The 20,941-nt window shown below is 44.7% G+C and overlaps 1 protein-coding gene across 1 annotated transcript in view; it reads right to left on the reverse strand.

Annotated features, from left to right (window-relative positions):
• LOC135903468 (glucose dehydrogenase [FAD, quinone]-like) overlaps nucleotides 1-20,941 on the reverse strand; it is a 119,782-nt gene that overhangs the window by 84,936 nt on the left and 13,905 nt on the right. Inside the window, exon 3 of the mRNA XM_065433793.2 lies at nucleotides 19,393-19,582. Within this exon, the coding sequence (XP_065289865.1) occupies nucleotides 19,393-19,582 (190 nt within the window). The remainder of the gene's footprint in view (nucleotides 1-19,392; nucleotides 19,583-20,941) is intronic.

Genomic DNA, 20,941 nt, shown 5'->3' on the forward strand with positions numbered 1-20,941 from the left:
AGATGCAGCAAGTGCAATTACAAGTCATAGAGCTCCAGAGGAGCATCCGCAAGCAGAAGTTCACCGTGAACATTAGAGAGAAGGCCTACCACCACTCCACGCTGACATTTGGCGCCGACACATCCGCAATACATTCGCACACAACTAACACCGCCCGACATCATATTGCTTCAAGTGACGGGTACCACATCAACACTCGCAGGATACACGTGTTACGAGACTCAAGAGAAAGGAAGAACGGCAACCCTTGTCAGCAAAATACTCATCACCATAAGTCACGACAGGATAGCCGACACCGACCTAGAACACCTGATCATAGAAATTATACCACAGAAGAAAAGAAAGAGGGGCAGTACCTTTATTGTAAATGCATACAGCCCCCGAAACGGAGGGATGCGAAATTCTGCGAGCTTTTCCGTGGCGCACGCAAACTAGCGAAGGACAGCACGCTAATCATCCTAGGAGACTTTAACGCCATGGACAAAAGCTGGGGATACCAAACAGCAAACCCAAAAGGCAGCAGAGAACACCGACTGCAACCTCCTCACAAACCCAGATACTCCAACCAGAATCAGAAACAGCGTTAGTACCGACACCTTCCCCTACCTCACGTTCATACGAGGAGCGGAATAAGCAGTGTGGGAGAACTTGTTAGAGAACCTGGGCAGTGACCACTGCATACTCGAGACGCAAGTAACTTCGGACAGGCTAAGGCGTCAGCTGGGATCGGCAAAAATTACGGACTGGGGCGCTTTTCGAGAGGCATGCGATACGAATCTCGCCGCGAACGGGATCCAATCGATAGAACAGTGGGGAAACATGCTCAACGAAAAGCAGCGCAAGTACACCAAAGAAATCGCGCGGACGACGCAAACGCCCGATGTAGACGCCAGACTGCTCAAGCTGTGGGAAGCTAGACGCGGGCTCGCCAAGAGGTTGAAGAAGCAAAAATACAACGGGAAGCTAAAGATAAAGATCGCAGAAGTCACAGCAAAAGCAGAGGAGTACGCGCTGCAATTGGCAAGGCAAAATAGGCAGAAATTCAGCGACTTCCTCAACCGAACTTTGAACACAGTGACGACGTGGCATGTCCTCAAGACTCGCATTGACCCGACCAAGACCAAGGGAGAAAACAACAAAACCATCTACCGCTTCATCCACCAGTTCGAGGGACTAGACTCGGAACTCCTGGAGAAGGTACGCATTAAGTGCTTCGGGGGCACAAACCCAGCAGCTTACGCAGAGCGCTACCGGGGAAGAGAAAACGTTAGCCTGGACAGACCCATCATGCGAGAAGAGGTGTACGCATCGATTCGAAACACAACCAGAAACACGGCCGCGGGTGCAGACAAGATCAATAACACACTCATCCGCAACCTCAGTGAAGAGTTAGTCGCAGAATTACCATACTTTCTCAACAAACACTGGGAAGCTGAGACCATCCCCGAGGCGTGGAAGCATGCAGAGGTAGTCATGATTCCTAAACAGGGCAAGAATTTGCAAACTGAAAAAATCAGGCCGATCTCGCTCGCATCGTGCCTGGGAAAACTGTACAAATGAGTGGTGACGCTGAGACTACTACAGTACATGGAGGACAATGAACTGTGTCCCCACAACATGTTCGGCTACAGAGAAAAATTATTGATCCAAAACGTACTGCTTCAAATCAAAAAAGACGTACTCGGAAACGGCCCCAGTAGCGGGGAGAATATAATAATGGCATTGAATATCAAGGGGGCTTTTGACAATATGAGCGACGAGGCTATGCTCACGGGCATGAACGACCTGCACTGCGAAAGGAAAGTTTACGGCTACGTCAAAGCCTTCCTTTCGAACAGAACGGCAACGATTGGCCTAGGAGAGCTTCGATCAGAGAAGGTCCTTACTCCAACCAAAGGGACGCCTCAAGCGTTAGTCATCTCCCTCAAACTTTTCAACATAGCCATGATTGGCTTGGCAAAACAGTTAAAAGAAATCGACGGTATACACCACGCCGTGTATGCCGACGACATCACCATCTGGGTTAACACAGGCTCGCTCAGAGAGAAAGAAAAGTTGCAAGAGGCAGCTACCTGCGTAGAGGACTACGTCAGAGCAAGAGGGCTAGCATGCTGCACTGAGAAGTCCGAGCTCCTGAGAGTTTGGAGACGAAAGCAAAACCGCACAGTCCCCACCAGCTACGAGTTAAAACTCAACGTCTACCTCGAGGGGAAGACGACACCGGAAAAGACGCTCATCAGAATCCTGGGGATGTGGGTACAGTCAAACCAACGCTGCACCCACACCCTCGCCCTACTCAAGGCATCCACCCTGCAAGTAGCCCGCATGATCACGCGCATCTCACACAGACGCCACGGCATGCGAGAGGAGGACACACTCAAGCTGGTCAGAAGCCTGGTGGTCAGCCGAGTGGCATACAGCCTCCCATACTACGATCCCATCAAGAGTGAGGTACAACAGGCGGACGTGATTCTACGCAAAGCCAACAGAACCGCACTCCACCTTCCCCACAACACCTCAACCGAAAAGATCCTAGCCCTAGGACTACACAACACCTTCGAGTATTTGAAAGAGGCGCAGCTAGTCTTCCAATAGCGCGGACTATAGCAGACTCCATCTGACAGGGAGCTCCTGAGGAAACTAGGCTGCGCCGATGAACTTCAAGGGATACAGAGGACCAAAGCAATTCCGGACGAGTACCGCAACACACTAAAAGCAGCACCCATACCCCAGAACATGGACCCCAACCTACACAAAGCACGCAGAGAAGTGAAGGCTGTATATATACAAAAGACACTAGCAACCCAAGAAACGACGGTATGTGTGGACGCAGCCACATACGCCAGAGCAGCGAGGCAGAGCAACAGCAACGCGTTAGCAACGGGTATTGATTCGAACCTACGCGAAATCACCAGCGCATCACTACAAGGCTGTACGATAGTCGAGGCTGAAGAAGCGGCCGTCGTTCTAGCGGCAGCGGATGGATATCGGTCTAAACGGTCTCTAACAATCCTTACAGACTCACAAACGGCGTGCCGCAACTGCCGACGTGGAAGAATAGGGCATGGAGCGCTCCGCATACTCCGCTGTGGAGACCACATAACAGCAACCAAAAGGAGAACCAATTAGGCAATTAGGCTGGGACACACGGGAGTGGCAGTGAACCAAGAGGTGGACAGGATAGCTCGAGGGTACACTTATTACCGAGCATCCAACGTAGGCCACCTCGAGGGGACCGACCCTGCACCCCAAGACTATTCGGGGATACTAAATTACTACAAGGGCTGCAGAAAGCGCTATCCACCACCGCACAACTTCCTTAGCAGAGAGGACTCTGTCGCGTGGAGGCAGCTACAAACGGGCTTGTACCCGAACCTAAACGTACTCAGTAAAAAGTATCCCACACAATGCAATGACAAATGCCCCTGGTGCCACGAAACACCCACGCTGTGTCACATAACGTGAGCATGCCAGAAGATAGAAGTGGTTTCCGTTATACGAAACCCGAGTGCGGAGCAATGGGAGGGAGTGCTTTACAGCGATCGCCGGTTCGACCAAGAAGGTTTGATTCGGCGAGCACAACTGGCAGCAACATCCAGTGGAGCCCTGGACAAAGGGCAACCGACCATTGTGCTGGAAGATGGACGAAGCCATCTGAAGACCGCAGAAGACCAGCGAATCTAGAGCTAATAAAGCTTTTCACTCACTCACTCACTCACACACTCACTCCCTCAAGACAAACTAAGTTGGACTACACATATAAATTATCTCATTTCAGATTAATTTATTAATTTATTTATTTATTTATTTATTTATTTACAGACTCTGCCAGCCCTTACACAGGGCTATAGCAGGAGAGGAATACGAACAATTATAAATCACATATTTTGTACATGGAAAATTGTACATTGAAACACAAAAGGGACAATAAATTAAAATTAATAACACCAAGAGGTAACAGCGTAAACCGCTGAAGATAACAAGGACACAAAGTTAAGTATATAATTTACAAACTAGGATATTTCCAATGTGTTTTGTGAAGAAATCAATTATTTATTTATCTATTTGCAATACTGCCAGTCTCAGTTGAGACCAAAGCAGGTGGGCACAATTTTACAGAAAGAAACAAACAGGTCATGTTACATGGTACACTAAAAGGAAAAAAAACGAAAAACGCTTCCTTAACTACTGCAGAAATCACCATTAATACAATACTTTTGGTTGGTATAACAATATGGCCATAACAATATAACAATGTAGTTAGTATAACAATATAACAATATTGTATTACTAGATTTCATATAAAGAATAGCGAATGAATGACACTTGTAAGATCAGAGAACTTATACAGGTAACAGATAACCGCGCAGAAGCGGCGAGTTTGGGGTTTGAAATGCATAAATTCCACGCACAGAGATAAATATTACAGATATGTGGTTTAAGATTAAGATATGTGGGTGTGTTAAGTGGCGTCTTCTCTGTTTGATGTCTCCAGTAGGTTGATGAACGATGAAAGTGACGGAGAGGAAACTATGTCTGAGTGGAGGAGATCCCATTCTCTGATCGTACGTGGGAAAAGTGAAAACTTGAACGTGTCATTGCGAATACTGTACTGGTTTAGTGTAAATGGGTGATTTTTTCGCGACAGGCGTGATGTAGACAAAGTAACGTACTTACTTCGGTCTATCTTATAGCTGTCGTGGATTAGTTGGTAGATAAATTTTAAGCGGGCGTGTCTGGCCCTAACAGATAGTGTTTTAAGACCTGCATCAGCTAAGAGGTTTGTAGGGGAGTCATAGGGACTGTATTTGTTAAAAATGAACCTCACAGCTTTTCTTTGCACCTTTTCTAGTTTTGATATGTTAGTTGATGTGTGTGGAAACCAGATGATGTTAGCGTATTCTAAGACGGGGCGAACAAAAGTTGTATAGGCTAGTAGTCTGGTGTGTTTCGGTGCAAGGCGCAAACATCGTCTAAGGAAAAAAAGCTTGCGTAATGCGACTGAGGTAATATTATCAATATGTAAGTTCCAGGAAAGGGTAGAAGAGAATGTCAAACCTAGGTATTTGTGGTCATTTACTTTATTCAGGCAAGTGCCACCGAGGGCGTAAGAAAATTCTGAAGGCTTCTTTTTTGTTGTAAAGGACATGCATACAGATTTAGTGGTGTTAATTGACATTTGCCACTCTTTACACCAATTGCACACCAAATCGAGTGCTCTGTTTAATAATAAGTGGTCTGCGTAACTGACAATTTCTTTATAAATAATACAGTCGTCCGCGAAGAGCTTAATGTCGCATTCAATGTTAGCAGCAATGTCGTTAATAAAGATCAAAAATAGCAATGGGCCCAGTACTGACCCTTGGGGAACACCGGAGGTGACAGCTACAGACCTGGAAGGGGTGTTATCTACAGTAACATATTGTGTTCGATGTGATAAGAAGTTTTGATGTGATAAGAAGAATTGATGAGGATGAAACGGCTTCTTCCGACAAGGAGTTCCATTCTTTGATAGCTCTTGGGAAAAAGCTGTGCTTGAAACAATCAGTATGTATAACAGGGGGACGAATAAACATTGAATGATGGTGTCTAGTGGTTTCACCAGAAAGAATTTCAAAAACACCTGTATGCCTTATATGAACATCATGATGAATGATTAGGTAAATATATTTAAGTCTTTCATATTTAGATCTAGCCTGTAATGTCGGTAGGTCTGCCTGTACACAAAGTTGAGAAGGGGAGTCCGTCCGCCGATATTTATTGAATATAAATCTGACTGCCAGACGCTGTATATATTTATAGCAGTGTAAGGGTCCCAGACAACCTTAGCATATTCAATTATAGGCCTAATTAATGTTTTATAGGCTAGAAGTTTTGTTTCTTGAGTTGCGAATGGCAATTTGCGCCCCAGACACCCGAGTGACTTGTTGGCCTTGGCACACACATAATCTATATGGTGGTTCCAGCGAAGATCACTTGCGAAAATCATGCCAAGATACTTATGCTGATCAACTCTTATCAGTTCATGATTATTAATAAAATAAGAGTAGTTTAAGAAATTTAACTTTCTAGAGACTGTCATGACTACAGTTTTTAACGGATTTAGCACCATTTGCCATTCATCACACCATTTCTTTATTTTCTGTAAATTTGCTTGTAATTTAGCCTGGTCTCCTACCGCATCAATTTTATTGTATATAATGCAGTCATCAGCAAAGAGCCTGATGGAAACATCTATTTCATTAGGGAGGTCATTTATAAATAAGAGGAATAAAAGGGGGCCCAAAACACTGCCTTGGGGAAATCCCGACTTAACGCATGAAATCTGAGACCTTGTACCACTAATTTCGACATATTGCTCACGAGAAAGAAAATGGGATGAAAACCATTGAGTAATAGCAGCATTTTTGAACATAACATCAATGTTTCTTAGTAGTTTATGGTGAGACACTTTATCAAATGCCTTCGCAAAGTCCATGAAGATCATATCCGTCTGTCCCCGAGAGTTAATAGTTTCTGAAAGATCATGGGCTAATTCGATGAGCTAAGATGTTGTGGATAGGCCTTGACGAAAGCCATGTTGGTGGATAGATAACAAATTATATTCAATAATATAAGTTAACGGATGTTTCGAGACGGTATGTTTAGGCATCTTTGAACAGCTACTAGTGATTGATATAAGGCGATAATTTGCTAAATTATCAGCACCGCCGCTTTTGAGGACAGGAATCACTTTAGCTTGCTTCCATACCTTTGGGAAAAAACCACTATGAAGTGAAGACCGAAAAATTAATGCAATAAATTTAGAATTCCATTCGGCATAGCGATAAAGAAACTCGTTAAGGATGCCATCGGGTCCAAGGTTTTTCTTTATGTTCAAACGAAGCAAAAGGTTGAGCACACCTTGTTCAGAAATTTCAACATCAGCAATAGGCGGCCTGTCAGATGGAGTTTCAATACTCGGCATAATCCCGTTGTCTTCAGTGAACACAGATGTAAAATAATCATTGAAACTCTCGGAAGAAGGATGCTCATTGGATTGTGTCATTTTTTTTTTATTATTTATTAATACCTCAAGGGTCCAAAATAGGACATTACATGAGGGGTGGGCATGTAAAAGGCGGGATTGATGATGTGGAAATTAGAAGGATGAGTCGGAACACTCAATGGCAGATCGAAAGCGTGCTGTATCGCGGATGAGTGCAGTTTGTCTGGGAAGGCCATTCCAGTCTCGGGCAGTTCGGACGAAGAATGACTGCAGGAACGTAGTGGTGCGGGCTTGTGGTGGGATTACGGAGTTCGGATGGCCTGTTCGACGAACACGATGAGCCAGCTGAACCAGGTGGCTGTCAGGAGGTATGGAATAAAAAAACTTGTGATAGAGGCATAGGCGAGAGATGAGACGACGAGAGGCAAGAGGCGATAGGTCTAGTTTAGATTTTAGGGATGAAACGCTAGTGTGATATGAGTAATCTGAAAGAATAAATCTAGCAGCACGGTTTTGAACGCTTTCAAGGGCTTTAGTGAGATTAGTTTGGTAAGGGTCAAAGATAGCACATGCATATTCAAGTTTTGGTCGCACAAGCGTTTTATAGGCAACTGATTTCACGGGTGGTTGTGCCATGAAGAGATTACGGCGAAGATAACCAAGAATTTTGTTAGCTGAATTAATTATGTGGCTTACGTGATTTGTCCAAGACAAATCTTTGGATAGGTGAATTCCTAAGTACTTGAAGGAGTCGGTAGTAGATATAGTGCAGTTGTTAATCTTGTAGGCAGGGGGAATGTAGTTAGGTCGACGATGGAATGAAACATGTACAGTCTTACTAATGTTTAGGGACATGAGCCATGTAGCACACCAGTCTTGAATACGAGAGAGGTCCTCCTGAAGAGTAGAGACGTCTGCGATGGTTTTGATAGGGCGGTACAGGACACAATCATCAGCGAAAAGACGTATTGCAGAGGTTACAGCGAATGGCAGGTCATTAATGTAGATTAAAAATAGGAGTGGCCCAAGAACAGTGCCCTGAGGTACACCAGATAGAACGGAGGAAACGGAAGATGTAAGGTTGTTAGCACATACAAACTGTGTTCGGTTAGTTAAGAAACACTGGATCCAGTTAAGAACAAGTGGGTGGATGTTTAGGCGTGATAATTTTAGTAGAAGGCGAGAATGTGGAACCTTATCGAAAGCCTTTTCAAAATCTAAAAACAGGGCGTCAGTCGGAATGTTAGAGTCGAGGTTTAAATGAATATCATGAATAAATAAAGCTAACTGCGTTTCACATGAGTGATCTTTCCTGAAGCCATGTTGATTAGGGTGAAAGAACTTCACTGAAGTTAGGAAGTTAGCAACATGAGAGTAAATGACATGTTCCATGATTTTGGAGCATACGCTGGTGAGTGAAATGGGGCGGTAGTTACCTGGGGAAGACCGATCACCTTTCTTGAAGACTGGAATGACCTTCCCTGTTTTCCAGTCTCTTGGAACAATGCCTGTGTCAAGTGATTGCTGAAAGATGATACAGAGGATCGAACTACAGACATACTTCGTATTTTTTAACACTTTGGCATTAATGCCGTCGGTTCCACAGGATGATGAGCACTTCAGGCGATCTATTACCTTAACTATGCCTTCCGGCCTAAAATTAATACCTTCCATTAGTGTAAAATCGTAAAATGGTACATCTGGTAGTTCATTGGCAGGTTCTTTTGTGAACATTGAACAAAATGCAAGGTTCAAGGCATCAGGAACATTTGAGTCAGGAATGGGTGAGCCAGAATTATCACATAGAGAAATAGAGCTATTAGTTTCGGGTTTTATCGTTTTCCAAAAACGCCGCGGGTTAGAGTGCAACATGTTTGGGACGGTAGTAGAAAAGAAATTACGTTTTGTGTGTGCTTTTAATGAGTTATATTCCTTAGTAGCTTTGTTATATTTTTCCCAGGCAGAAGAAGAACCTGAGCATTTGGCTACACGAAATAATCGTTTTTCCTTATTGTTTAAGCGCTTTAAAGTAGTGTTGAACCAAGGGGAACGCGCTCTTTCATTTATCGTGATAGTTGGAATGTAAAGACCTATTAAACGCAGTATTTCTGTTTTGAAAAGTGCCCAGTTACTCTCAGTCGACCGCTGCTGATACGTAAGGGCAAGTTGCTCATGAAAGATAGAAAGTTCACGATTAATGCTTGGATAATCGGCTTTATCATATAGTGTTAGTACTTTCTTTGATATTTTACTTTTGAGTATATTGCAAGGAAACGTGGCATGAATGACGGTGTGATCGCTAAGACCACTGACGTACGTAAGAGGAGGCATCTTATCGGGGTGCGACGCTAAGACGAGATCTAGGATATTTGATGAGTGTTGAGTTATTCGCGTAGGATTAGTAACAAGCTGCGATAGACCGAACAGCAAGCAAATGTTTAAAAATTCGCTAGCCATGTTTGTTTGTGTTAGACATGAGGCAACGTTACTCCAATCTATAGTTGGAAAGTTGAAGTCCCCGAGTAACAATATGGGGGTGTTAGGATAAGCCGTTGTTAGTTCAAACAAAGCATCGTGAAAAAACGAAAGAAAGGAGCTATCAGTGCAGGGTGGACGATAGCAACAGCCGATGAGCGTGCGCGGTGAAGTGGCGTGGCAACACGTCCAGATCATTTCTAGAGGCGTTCTTATATTGACAAAAGAGCACTTAAGTTGGCGATGAGTTGCAATAGCCACACCGCCGCCACGGGTTCCATCGCACCTGTCTTTGCGAAAGATATCAAATTCTGGTAGATCTGGAAGAATTTCGCAATCAAGTATTGTGGAATTTAACCATGTTTCTGTTAGTGCAACAATGTTACTGGATGACGAGGAAATGAGGCTGCATAACGAATCCCGTTTGGGTATCAGGCTGCGGATGTTAGTGTAGAGCAACGATAGATTGTGCTTAACACGCTGAGTCGGCCTCAGTGGTTTTTGCACTTGCTGCTAGGATTGACGTTCCACGACCGACTGTTTAGCGTGATCGTAAACGTAGGTTTTTCGGCCAGAAATAAGTTTGTCGTAACGGAGCTTGAATGAAGATTGCTGCGCTTTTCCAAATTCGATTAGACGTCTCCTGGCCAGACGAGTTTCTGGGGAGAAGTCTTCGCTAATGCCGTATTCGGTGCCCTTCAGCTTACCGCTTGAGAAAAGGATGCCTTCTTTATCTTTAAAGTGGGCGAATTTTACTATTATTGGCCTCCGTTTTCCCTCCTGAAAAGTGCCAAGTCTGTGGGCACGTTCTATATCACGGCTTTGAATAGTTACGCCCAGGTTTTTGTGGCAGTGTTCAATTATTGATTCCTCAGAAACACGCCACGACTCATTACGCGCATCGCTGATACCGTAAAAAACCAGGTTACATCTTCGGGATCTGTTTTCTATCTCATTAATGCGGTCGGTCAGCACAGTTACCTGAGCAGCGCTGCTATTAGCGACGCTTTCTATGTTATTTACCTGGGACTTTATATTCGAAAGTGACAACAGGTCGGATTCAATCTTGGTCAACCGTGTGCCGAGTTTGCTGAACGTTTTCTCATGATCAGCAAGGGAGGGAGCGAACAGCAAGGGAGCGAACATTCGACGATGGAATAATATATCTCCAAAATTTACCCGGTGCTTCTTTTAGAAATTTTGGGATTGTGAGGGAAGAAGACGAAGTGCCTTTCAGGCAGAACGCCGAGTCTTCCAGCTCTACTCAATTTGTGCATTTCTTGGACTCTGCCTTGAACTGCTGTTTCCTCCTTAACTGCGACGGAGATGGAATCTCACGCGCGTCCGTCGGACTCGGCAGTACCCGCGGCGGCTGCCTCCAGGAAGCGCAACGGCAGCGAAGATTTCTCATCGCATCATCGAATTCGAGTGAGTCCACCGTGAGATCTTCGCGCAATACCGAGGAGCTCACCATCCTGTTCGCGCCAGTTCTCGCCACTGACAACCTAAGACGCCTCAACAGGCAAGCCGTGTCTTCACATCTAGAGGCGCTAGTTCCGAACGAAATCAAAGACATCAGAGTGAACACCCGCAAGAACGTCCTAGCGATTGACGTAGAACACGCAGCTGCGTTGGATTCTTTGCGCAATGTCACGGAACTTGACGGGATAAAAGTCCGCCCTCATATTCCGATGGGCAAACAAGTCAGTACTGGCGTAATTTACGATGTTGACGAGACCATTGTCGACTCCGATCTGTTGATCTTAATCAAGCCGGCTACCGAAAACACCATCATCACAAACGCGTTTCGCCTCGGCACGTCACGGTGTGTTAAGATCGTATTTAAGGGCGAATCCCTCCCATCGCATGTAAAAGTGGGCCACGTTCGACACGCAGTTCGCCCGTTTATACCAAAACCGCTGCAGTGTTGGAAATGCATGAAGTTTGGACATGTCAGTAGTGTGCGCAAGAACACTACCGTCTGTTCTCGCTGCACTGGGCCACACACCACTACCACGTGTGAGGCCAATGTGCTGAAGTGCACAAACTGTAGCGGCCCTCATGATGCATCCTCGAAGGAATGCCCTTTGATACGAAAGGAAATGGCCATATTGAGAAAAATGGTTAGAGACCACTCGTCTCACCGAGAAGCAGCAGCATCTATTAAGCGACGACGATCACGTCGCCGACGTCGATCAAGAACCTCCAAAGCCTCTGCAGAACGCCAGCCGCGTACATTACCACCCGCTCTTCCGCCCCGGCCAAACACAGTCAGCTCAAAGGACACAGGTGCATCGAACAGCATGGCTGCTGACGCTTGGCCTGCACTCCCGCGGCTACATGCCCCTACTGAGCGAAACCAGAGCTCTACAGCAAAGGATACCTCATCTGTTCCTGATAAATTGTCAGACCAGGATCAACAATTTGTTGTCATGATAAGCTCTCTGATGAGTGCTATTCGTGTTCTTCTGGACACCAACACCAACAGCTCGAAGTGCGTTGCAAGTGCTGGATGCCATCAATCCGGTTCTTGAGAGCCTTCAGAAGTCCAGTGCTTGAGGGCTTCTACAGCAGAACCATGGCTCATCGACAGCAACAGCGATCATTCCGGGATGATGTCAGAAGTGCCTCCATATTCCAATGGAATGCGAGAGGCCTGAGGTCACGTATTTCGGAGTTGCGGCAGTTCGTGTTTGACAACCACTTTCCTATACTGGTTATCTGCGAACCGAACTTATCAGCCTCCATAAGACTATAAGGATATGAACCTTTTGTTTCAACCACGTGTGTCCGTAGTAGTAAGGTTTTGGTTTACATCCGCAAAGACCTTACGTATTTTTCCCAACCCGTAGCGCCCCACGACGGTAACCAATACGTCTGTGTTACTGTGAAAAAGAAGAGGCTGTCTTTTACTCTTATTGGCGTCTACATATCCCCAACCAGTCAGTTTAATAGCAAACGACTAGAAGATATTATGACTGCTACTCCCGGTCCTTGGATAATAACAGGGGATTTCAACGCCCACCGCCATATATGGGGAAGCTCCAGGATAAACTCGAGGGGCAGGTCACTAATATCATTTGCATCAGGCCGCAACCTATGTCTTCTCAACGACGGAAGCCCGACATTTCTGCGAGGAACAACGTACAGCAGCTGCCTTGATTTGACTATTGTGTCACGTTGCCTGACTTCGAGCGTGCAGTGGTTCACCGATATTGAAACCCATGGAAGTGATCACATTCCGACCTATGTGAGAATCGATGGACTAAACGCCGCATTACCGGTTGCATCTCGCCAAATCGACTGGTCAGTCTTTCAAGCTCGTGTAGAAGACACATGCAAGAAACGTATCGCACGCAAATTAGAAGAAATAATTGCTGACGCAATGCAAGATGGCACGCGTTGCTTCACGCATTCATCAAAGCGTACAGAGAATGACATTGAGTTGGAAAGGCTTCGTTCACTTCGTCGTCGAGCTGAAAGGAGGTACAGGCGCACGAAGTCAATTCATGACCTCAGAGAAGCTCGGCGTATGCAAAAGAAGATAAAGCGGCGAATGGATAAGCTAGCGGATCAAAGATGGAAATGCTTTTGCGTGTCACTGGACCCCCGCAAGCCATTATCCCGTGTGTGGCGCACCCTACGGGGCCTTAGCTCAAGCCCCCAGCAACGACACCCTTTCAACGCCCTTGCTCTCTATGAAAACCGCCGTGAGGTAGAAATTGCGGAGGAATTTTGTGCGAAAGTCGCCGGCGGCACAGTTTTAGCCTTTGACATGACTTCAGGTGACATCCCCGGTCCACGAGATACAAGTATGGACGCTCCATTCTCTATGGAAGAGTTAGAAGCTGCTATGGCACTCTGTAGGAGTTCATCTTCACCAGGGCCCGATGGGATAACATATAGTGCTTTGCGCCACCTAGGTCAAGAAGCACAAAGACAACTCCTCAGCCTTTTTAACAGCTCATGGCGAGATGGTGTCGTCCCACAGGAATGGAAACGAAGCCGCCTGGTACCACTACTAAAACCAGGAAAGTCACCGCTCGAACTGGCATCGTATCGGCCGATAGCACTTGCCAGCTGCGTCGGGAAACTCATGGAACGTATGATCATCATGCCTCTCGAATGGTACCTTGAACACAACAAAATTTACCCTGACTCAATGGCGGGATTTCGACGAGGCCGTTCATCGATAGATAGTGTCATCGATCTGGTATCTTCTGTAGAACAACAAAAATCTCGGAAGCGATTATCAGCCGCACTCTTTCTTGAGGTGAAAGGCGCTTACGATAATGTTTCCCATCAAACCATTCTCGACGCACTTCTCACAGTTGAACTAGGAGGGCGAGTATATCGAGGGATCAGAAACTACTTGACACAAAGATCCTTGTTCGTGCGTACGGAAGATGGTCCGACTACCGACCACTACACATGCCGAGGCGTTCCCCAAGGCGGTGTTCTAAGCCCTGTTCTTTTCAACCTCGCGCTTCTGGGGCTGGCTGAATCGCTCCCGGAAACAGTGAGTGTTTCAATATACGCCGGCGACATCTGCATCTGGACATCAGCGGTCACTCGCCTGCAGGTTCGCACAAGGCTACAGCAAGCAGCAACACAGGCATCTGACTATCTTCAGACACAAGGCCTTACCATCTGAACAGAAAAATGTGCGTTAGTCGCTTTTACGCGAAAAGGAATGTCTGGTTATCCAGTATATATCAATGGCCAGCCTATCAGCTACAAGAAAAATCATCGGTTTTTGGGTGTCATTGTTGACCGGGACCTGTCTTGGAGCCCTCAGGTTGCCCACTTGAAGAAGAGGCTCACATCTATTGTTCACATCTTCAAGTTCATCGCCGGCAAAACATGGGGATCGTCAATAGGCTCCATGCTACAGTTATATCGAGCACTTTTTATCGGATTTCTACGTTATAGTTCTCCCGTGCTTGCTAAAATATGCAAGTCCAATCTTAGAGAATTTCAGAGCGTGCAAGCACAGGCACTACGTGTTTGTCTAGGCCTTCCGCGGAGCGCCTCAACAGCAGGAGCCATTATAATGGCTCAAGACCATCCGATCACGACTTACATCAGCACCGACTCGCTCAGGGCCCATGTTCGTCATATTTCACGGATTCAATCAAGCTTTCTTGCCTGTCTGCCAGAACGACGACCACAGGCATCCTTCTCCAACGAGGTCAGCAAGTATCGTGCCTCCCTACCATCGGGGTTTACACCATCAGCACGCTCAACCTCAGCTTTGTGGTGTTTAAAACAACCTGAAGTGCGTCTTACGGCTCCAGGAATAAGAAAGAAGACCGACCTATCTACCTTGGCCTTGAAGCAAGCAGCTCTGGATTGTTTGCACACTTCCTACTTTGACCGAGTCCACATATATACGGATGGCTCTTCCACCCAGACCAGCTCCAGCGGGGCAGTGGTTATACCATCACGATCACTAAGCATCCGATACAAGATTTCTCACATGACAACATCGACCGGTTCGGAGCTTGTTGCCCTCCGAGGTGCCGTTGATTATATTAGCAACCAACCGGCTAATCGGTGGGCAATATTCTGTGATTCAAAGGCGGCCTTACAATGTCTTCTGTCATCTCTTCGTCGCGGGTCCTGTGAACAACTCGTATCGGAGATACAAGAACTTCACCATCACATGATTGCTAAAGGGCACGACGTCGTGTTTCAGTGGCTGCCTGGCCATTGCGGTATCTCCGGCAACGACCTCGCTGACGACGCTGCTAAGAAAGCACACGAAGGAGCAACCCTTGTTTCTATACCTTTATCGCGTACTGACGCAGCCCAACACTTAGGCAAGCTAGCGCACCGTATGACATTGGAGAAGTGGCACACACCTGATTTCACTCAACATCGATTGCATTCCCTCGATCCATCTATGCAACTGCGGCTGTTACCAGGGCTTCCGCGTAATGAGGAACCAATGCTGTGCCGCTTACGCTTGGGCGTCGCATTCACGAATGCATATACATTTTTGATTGGCATGGCTGATAGCGCCGAGTGCGATGCCTGCGGTGTCGAAGAAACTATAGACCATCTACTGTGCTACTGCCCATCATTTGAAAATGAAAGACAAGATCTCTGCACAGCTCTCAACAAGTTAGATAGAAAACCGTTCACCTTGAACAAGATCTTGGGACCATGGCCTCGTATATCGCAGCTACAAAAGGCCACAAAAGCGCTGCTGCGATATTTGAAAGATACAGGATTGAGTGAGCGTCTGTAATCCGGACTGAGTGACTGAACGATATCCCCGGTGGACTTTCTCTTCTTTCTTTAATCTTTCCGTTCCCATTTCCCTTTCCCCAGTGTAGGGTAGCCAACCGGGCTCAGTCCTGGTTAACCTTCCTACCTTTCATTTATCATTTGCTCTCTCTTGGGATTCTGATGCAAAAGAACCTTTGTTGGGATTCTTTCACAAGTATCTTAAGATTCCTTCCAAGACCTTGAATGGTGGAACGAGTCTGAGAGCTAGGATTCTTTTTACAATTCTTACGTTTTCGTTTTATTAGCCTCTTTAAGTGTATTATTTCTCTAGTTATCCAAAGGCTTCTATTGCTAGTTTTCTTTAAACGCTTAGGTATATACAGTTTTATAGAAGACATGACCAAATTAGCAAAATATTCCCAGAGACAATCAGGACCCTGATTACGCATATGAAGTTCAAAGAATATCTCATATGACTCCTCTAGTAATTCTAGAACCCCAACATCATCAGCTCTAGCAGAGTTTAACAAGACATTTTTGTGGGGATGGTTTACAGTATTGGCGGAAAGGCTCAAAGACAGTACTACAAGTTTATGGTCAGAGATGCCATCACTGGTCTCACAGTCTATTAGTAAAGGCAACAGGTGATTAGACACGAGAACAAGATCAAGGATAGACGAAGAACGAGCACTGATTCTAGTATAGTCGGTCACCACTTGGTTTAAACCAAAACAAAAAACAAGATAAAAAAGCTCATTGCAATTCAAAATTTCTGTATCTCTAGGAGAGTAAGCATTCCAGTTTATTCCAGGTAAGTTGAAATCAGCCAAAAGTATAATATTGTCTCCTTGTTGCATATTGCACTCCATAAAGTGCCGGAGAGAAGAAAGAACCTGGACTGGTGAATTTGGTGGCCTATGTATACCGGCTATGTGGACTGAACGATTCTTACAAATTATCTTATTCCAAACTGCCTCAATATCAGCGGCGACAGGAAGTATAATAGAGGCAATGTTATCGCGAATCATTAACGCAACTCCACCACCTCTACCATCCCGGTCCTTCCTTACCATTACATAAGACATTGGAGTTACCTCGCTATCTAATATACCTTTATGAAGTCATGTCTCAGTAATCATTGTAATATCCGGATCATGCTCTAAAATCATAGCTTCGATATCCTCGATCTTATTTAGTATGCTTCTCGCATTCACATTCAGTATCCTCAAGGAATCGCTTTCCAAAATTCAAGCAGGGTCTTCCTGAGGGTGTGCTTGACACTCATAGAGCTCTTTGGTGATTTCATTCCACGCATAAAGGGCATTATTGACTTTCATTTTGTCATATAGTAGTTTAACTTTTGCTCCCTTTGACCTTTCCTCCTGTGTAGAAACCCATAGACATTTTCGTACTTCAACAATCCTTTTCGAATAATCCTCACTGATGCTTATATTCGTACCCTTAAGCATCGAGCAATGACGCAAAATTTTAGATTTGTCTCTGAAATCAGCCACCCTCATGATTATGGGACGGTCTCTACCTTCAATCTTTTTACCTAGGTGATGGATTCTTTCAACTGAATTGATTTTCAGCTTCAAAATGCCGCTAAGCACATCACCGTTCACCTTTTTCAACAAAACATCATGAGGTTCCCGTGCGTCCTCACCAATTCCTCTTATTATCAAGTTATTTCGCCTGGACCTGTTTTCAAGTTGATCAACCTTTCGATTGAGAGCATCTAAATTCCGGTCATGTACATGCAGATAGTCCTCAACTTTAGATAGTCTCTTATTAACAACGTCGAATTCCTTCAAACTGTCTTCTATGGAAGAAAGCCTGGTATTCATTTGAACTAACTTTGCTTCAGTTTTTCCTGGATTTCAGAAAGTTTACCCGAAATCACTTTCTGCGTATCAAAATTTCCTTGATCATTTCAGTGTTAGTAGGCCCAGGATTCTCTTCAACATCCCCTGATAACAACAACAACATCCCTGCCAAAGAGAAACACTCGCCGATACAACTCACAATAGTATGTGGACACGGCAGCACGACCAGACAAAGGTAATCGCTACGAAATACATATTTCTTATCACTAACCTGCATGTACAAAGGTACGTGAGCCAACATTGTCACGGCCGTGCCGCCGAGTCCACTGAAGGCCGTCACTGCTGCAGCTTCTTTTATACCCAAGAATCCGTCATGCCGATGTCGTCTTAGTGACGTCAGGGTGCTCCAGGTGGGTGCGCGGTAGACAGTGGCCACGTGTAGATAGAACGATGGCTTGCCAAAAACGGCACTTGCATTGCGGAGACAGCCTTGGTCGACGATAGACGTAGGCGAGATCAGCGGCGCTTTTGCAGAAAGATGCACTCCATCCGCCCGTCCCAGCATTTAGCAAGTACAGTTGGATGTTTGTATAGGATAACCCACCATTTGCCACTCTGGCTAAAGCGAACTCTTTATTATTATCTTTTCTATTACAAACTTACATTTGGTTTACTTGTCTGGGGTACCCCAACAAAAACAAACTGCAACAAGCTTGTTATACTAAAAAAAAAGGATCTTACGGTCTTTTCAAAGTTATTAGGGTAAACTGCATGGTTTCAGAACGGCTCCCTTATCTATAAAACATGGTATACTGCGGGCAGGCGAGTTATATTATTTGAAGCTATTGCCATTAAAATACACACAAACAAACTCTACAAAAAAGATGAAATAACTCCTAGCTATTGTTTCAGATTCCGAAAACTACGCACTCTTGAAATACGAACTGAATACGGACTACAGAAAATTCAATATCAGGTAGCTGATGTACCAAATAAGTCGAAAAAAAATTGTATTTCTGTACCACAATAAATACCTTGAAAAATAACATAAAAAAATTAGTAATCAATTTTGAACTAAAGTACTCTCGGCAATATTGCTTGCTGTGGTTCTTTCTCCACTTACTATTAGATTTTTGTGTGTTTATATATACAAACGCGTTCAATATGTGCATGTATACAAACGCATTCGTATGTTGTATGAATATAGTTGCATAATAAAAAATAACACGCACGTGAAATGTATGTTCAATGTGTATATGTACTTCATACATTATGTTAGTAACATAGATCTGCATAGACATTGATACTGTTCTTATAAAAGTGTAAAATGGTTATATACTGTGTGTTTTTGGTGTTTTTTTTACTTGTTTGTGATGATATCTAGACTGTTATCCTTTCCTAAAAGCACTTGCCAAGCTCTGAAGGGTCAGAGGCTGTTGTCAGGCATTTTAAGCATTTAGCCTCTGCCCCTCTGACAGGCTCCGTATTGGTCTTGAAAAATAAAGCATTCATTCATACATACAGATAGGCTGAAAATGCCTGAAGTAGGCAAACAATGATAATCGTATTGATAAATTCGTATAACTCAAGCCCATACAATATAATGAACTAGAACGTACATTAATGTGATGGCTTTCGGTTTCGCATGAGCAAACCTAGAGCAATATGAACCGCACCGGGGCCAAAGTGGTGAAGTATATGTCTCAGGAGGCGCGTCAAGATTTCCGATGCGAAAATGTGATAAAACATCTTTCACTCCACTGATGAATTTTACCTACGCGATGTCGTTCTCAACTTTTAAGGATACCGATGTGTGCTATCAGCTTTCAATATTATCAGAAACACAGCAACAATATCATTAGTACCTACCACTATCTGCTTTCGGCTCCCTGTAGCTCTCGAACTTCTTGAAGTAGGGCAGAACGTCTTTGTAAGACCAGCCCTTGGCGCCGTGTCGCTGTTCCCACAGGTCGAAGTCTCTCCTGTTACCGCGAACGTAGAGCTGGAAGTTGATAACGCTCGAGCCACCAAGAGCCTTACCACGTGCCCAGTCACACCTCTGCGTTGTGGATGTTGGTATTACGAGTATTTCGCACAGTCACTAGGAAATATTGGAAGAATCAAATAATACAGGGCAGCAACTTGCATAAGCTATAATGCCTTTCCGTGATGGACAAAGCATTGCATGGCCAAAAAGTTTGTGCATTGTCCTTCGGAAATTGGTCGAACAATGCCGCAATACGCCTCTGTAAATTAAAGGGTAGAATTTTCAAAACTATTATATACAAAATTGAAAAGATGCGTAACGTGAATCGTGCGCTGAAGTTCAATAGATTGCCGAAAGGGTGATGTCCAAAATTACTGGTCAGTCCTTGAAAAGTGTGCTTGCTCACCGGGCTTCATTACTGGATATATGGCATTGCGCTGCAGAGTACGAAGTCATGGGTTTGACTCCTGGCCATGGCGACTGTATCTAAATGAAAATAAAATGCTATTTCACATGTTTTTCTGCATTTGGGTGTCCATTAACGAACCTCTGGTGGTCAACATTAGTCCGCGGCCTTCCACTATGGGATCTATTGTTCGTAAATAATTCTGAAGTTGTGTAACAGTAAAGGCCAATTAGAATGAAATTTAAGACAGCGTAAAACGCCTGCGTTAAGAAAATGTGGCCAAAGAGGAGCCTCCCTGCAGAATTTAACGTTTGAAATACAAGCGCAAGCGTCTCGAAAAGGTCGCCAAATGTGATACATGACTCGGAATGCGCGGTTCTTCGGCATTCCGCCAGGTACAGATGTCGTCTGCTTAGATGCCGTTTACTGCCTGCTATGCACTTATCAGCTCTGCGGATTGGTTAAAAATGCATTAGTGGTACATACTTCAATCGCATATATAACAGATTCAGCGAAAGTGAAACACTTGTTTTTGTGTGCTTTAAACCGTGATATTTAATATTAGCGGAGCATTGCTTCAGAGAAGAAAGTACTGCTTTCAATGACAGTTAGGTGGACACCAATGTAGAACCCTTACAATCCGCCAGAAATGCCTCTCGTTTCTGCGCGGTATATATGTGCCAGAACAATTGAAATATGCAGTGAGTATTCGCTGTTAGGTTACGTTAGTGGACAGCATAGACGATGGTACACATTCGCGGTACCTAATTGAGAAAATGCCATCGACAAAGGGATGAGCTGCCAATTCAGCACAGACAAGACTACTACTAACTCAGAACTCACCTAAACAAAATAAAATAGCGCATCAGGAAGCTATCGTTTCATTACGAAATCTCATTTAAAGAAATCACATATAGTGTGATTGAATTTGCTAACACTGATTGCCTGAGCAGCTACACATTCCAAAGGTGCACTGAAATGTCCAAATAACTTACAACAAAAAATAGTTATTATCTCTTGAAATA

Source organism: Dermacentor albipictus, chromosome 7, assembly GCF_038994185.2.
Source record: "Dermacentor albipictus isolate Rhodes 1998 colony chromosome 7, USDA_Dalb.pri_finalv2, whole genome shotgun sequence".
In the NCBI taxonomy this organism is placed as follows: domain Eukaryota; kingdom Metazoa; phylum Arthropoda; class Arachnida; order Ixodida; family Ixodidae; genus Dermacentor; species Dermacentor albipictus.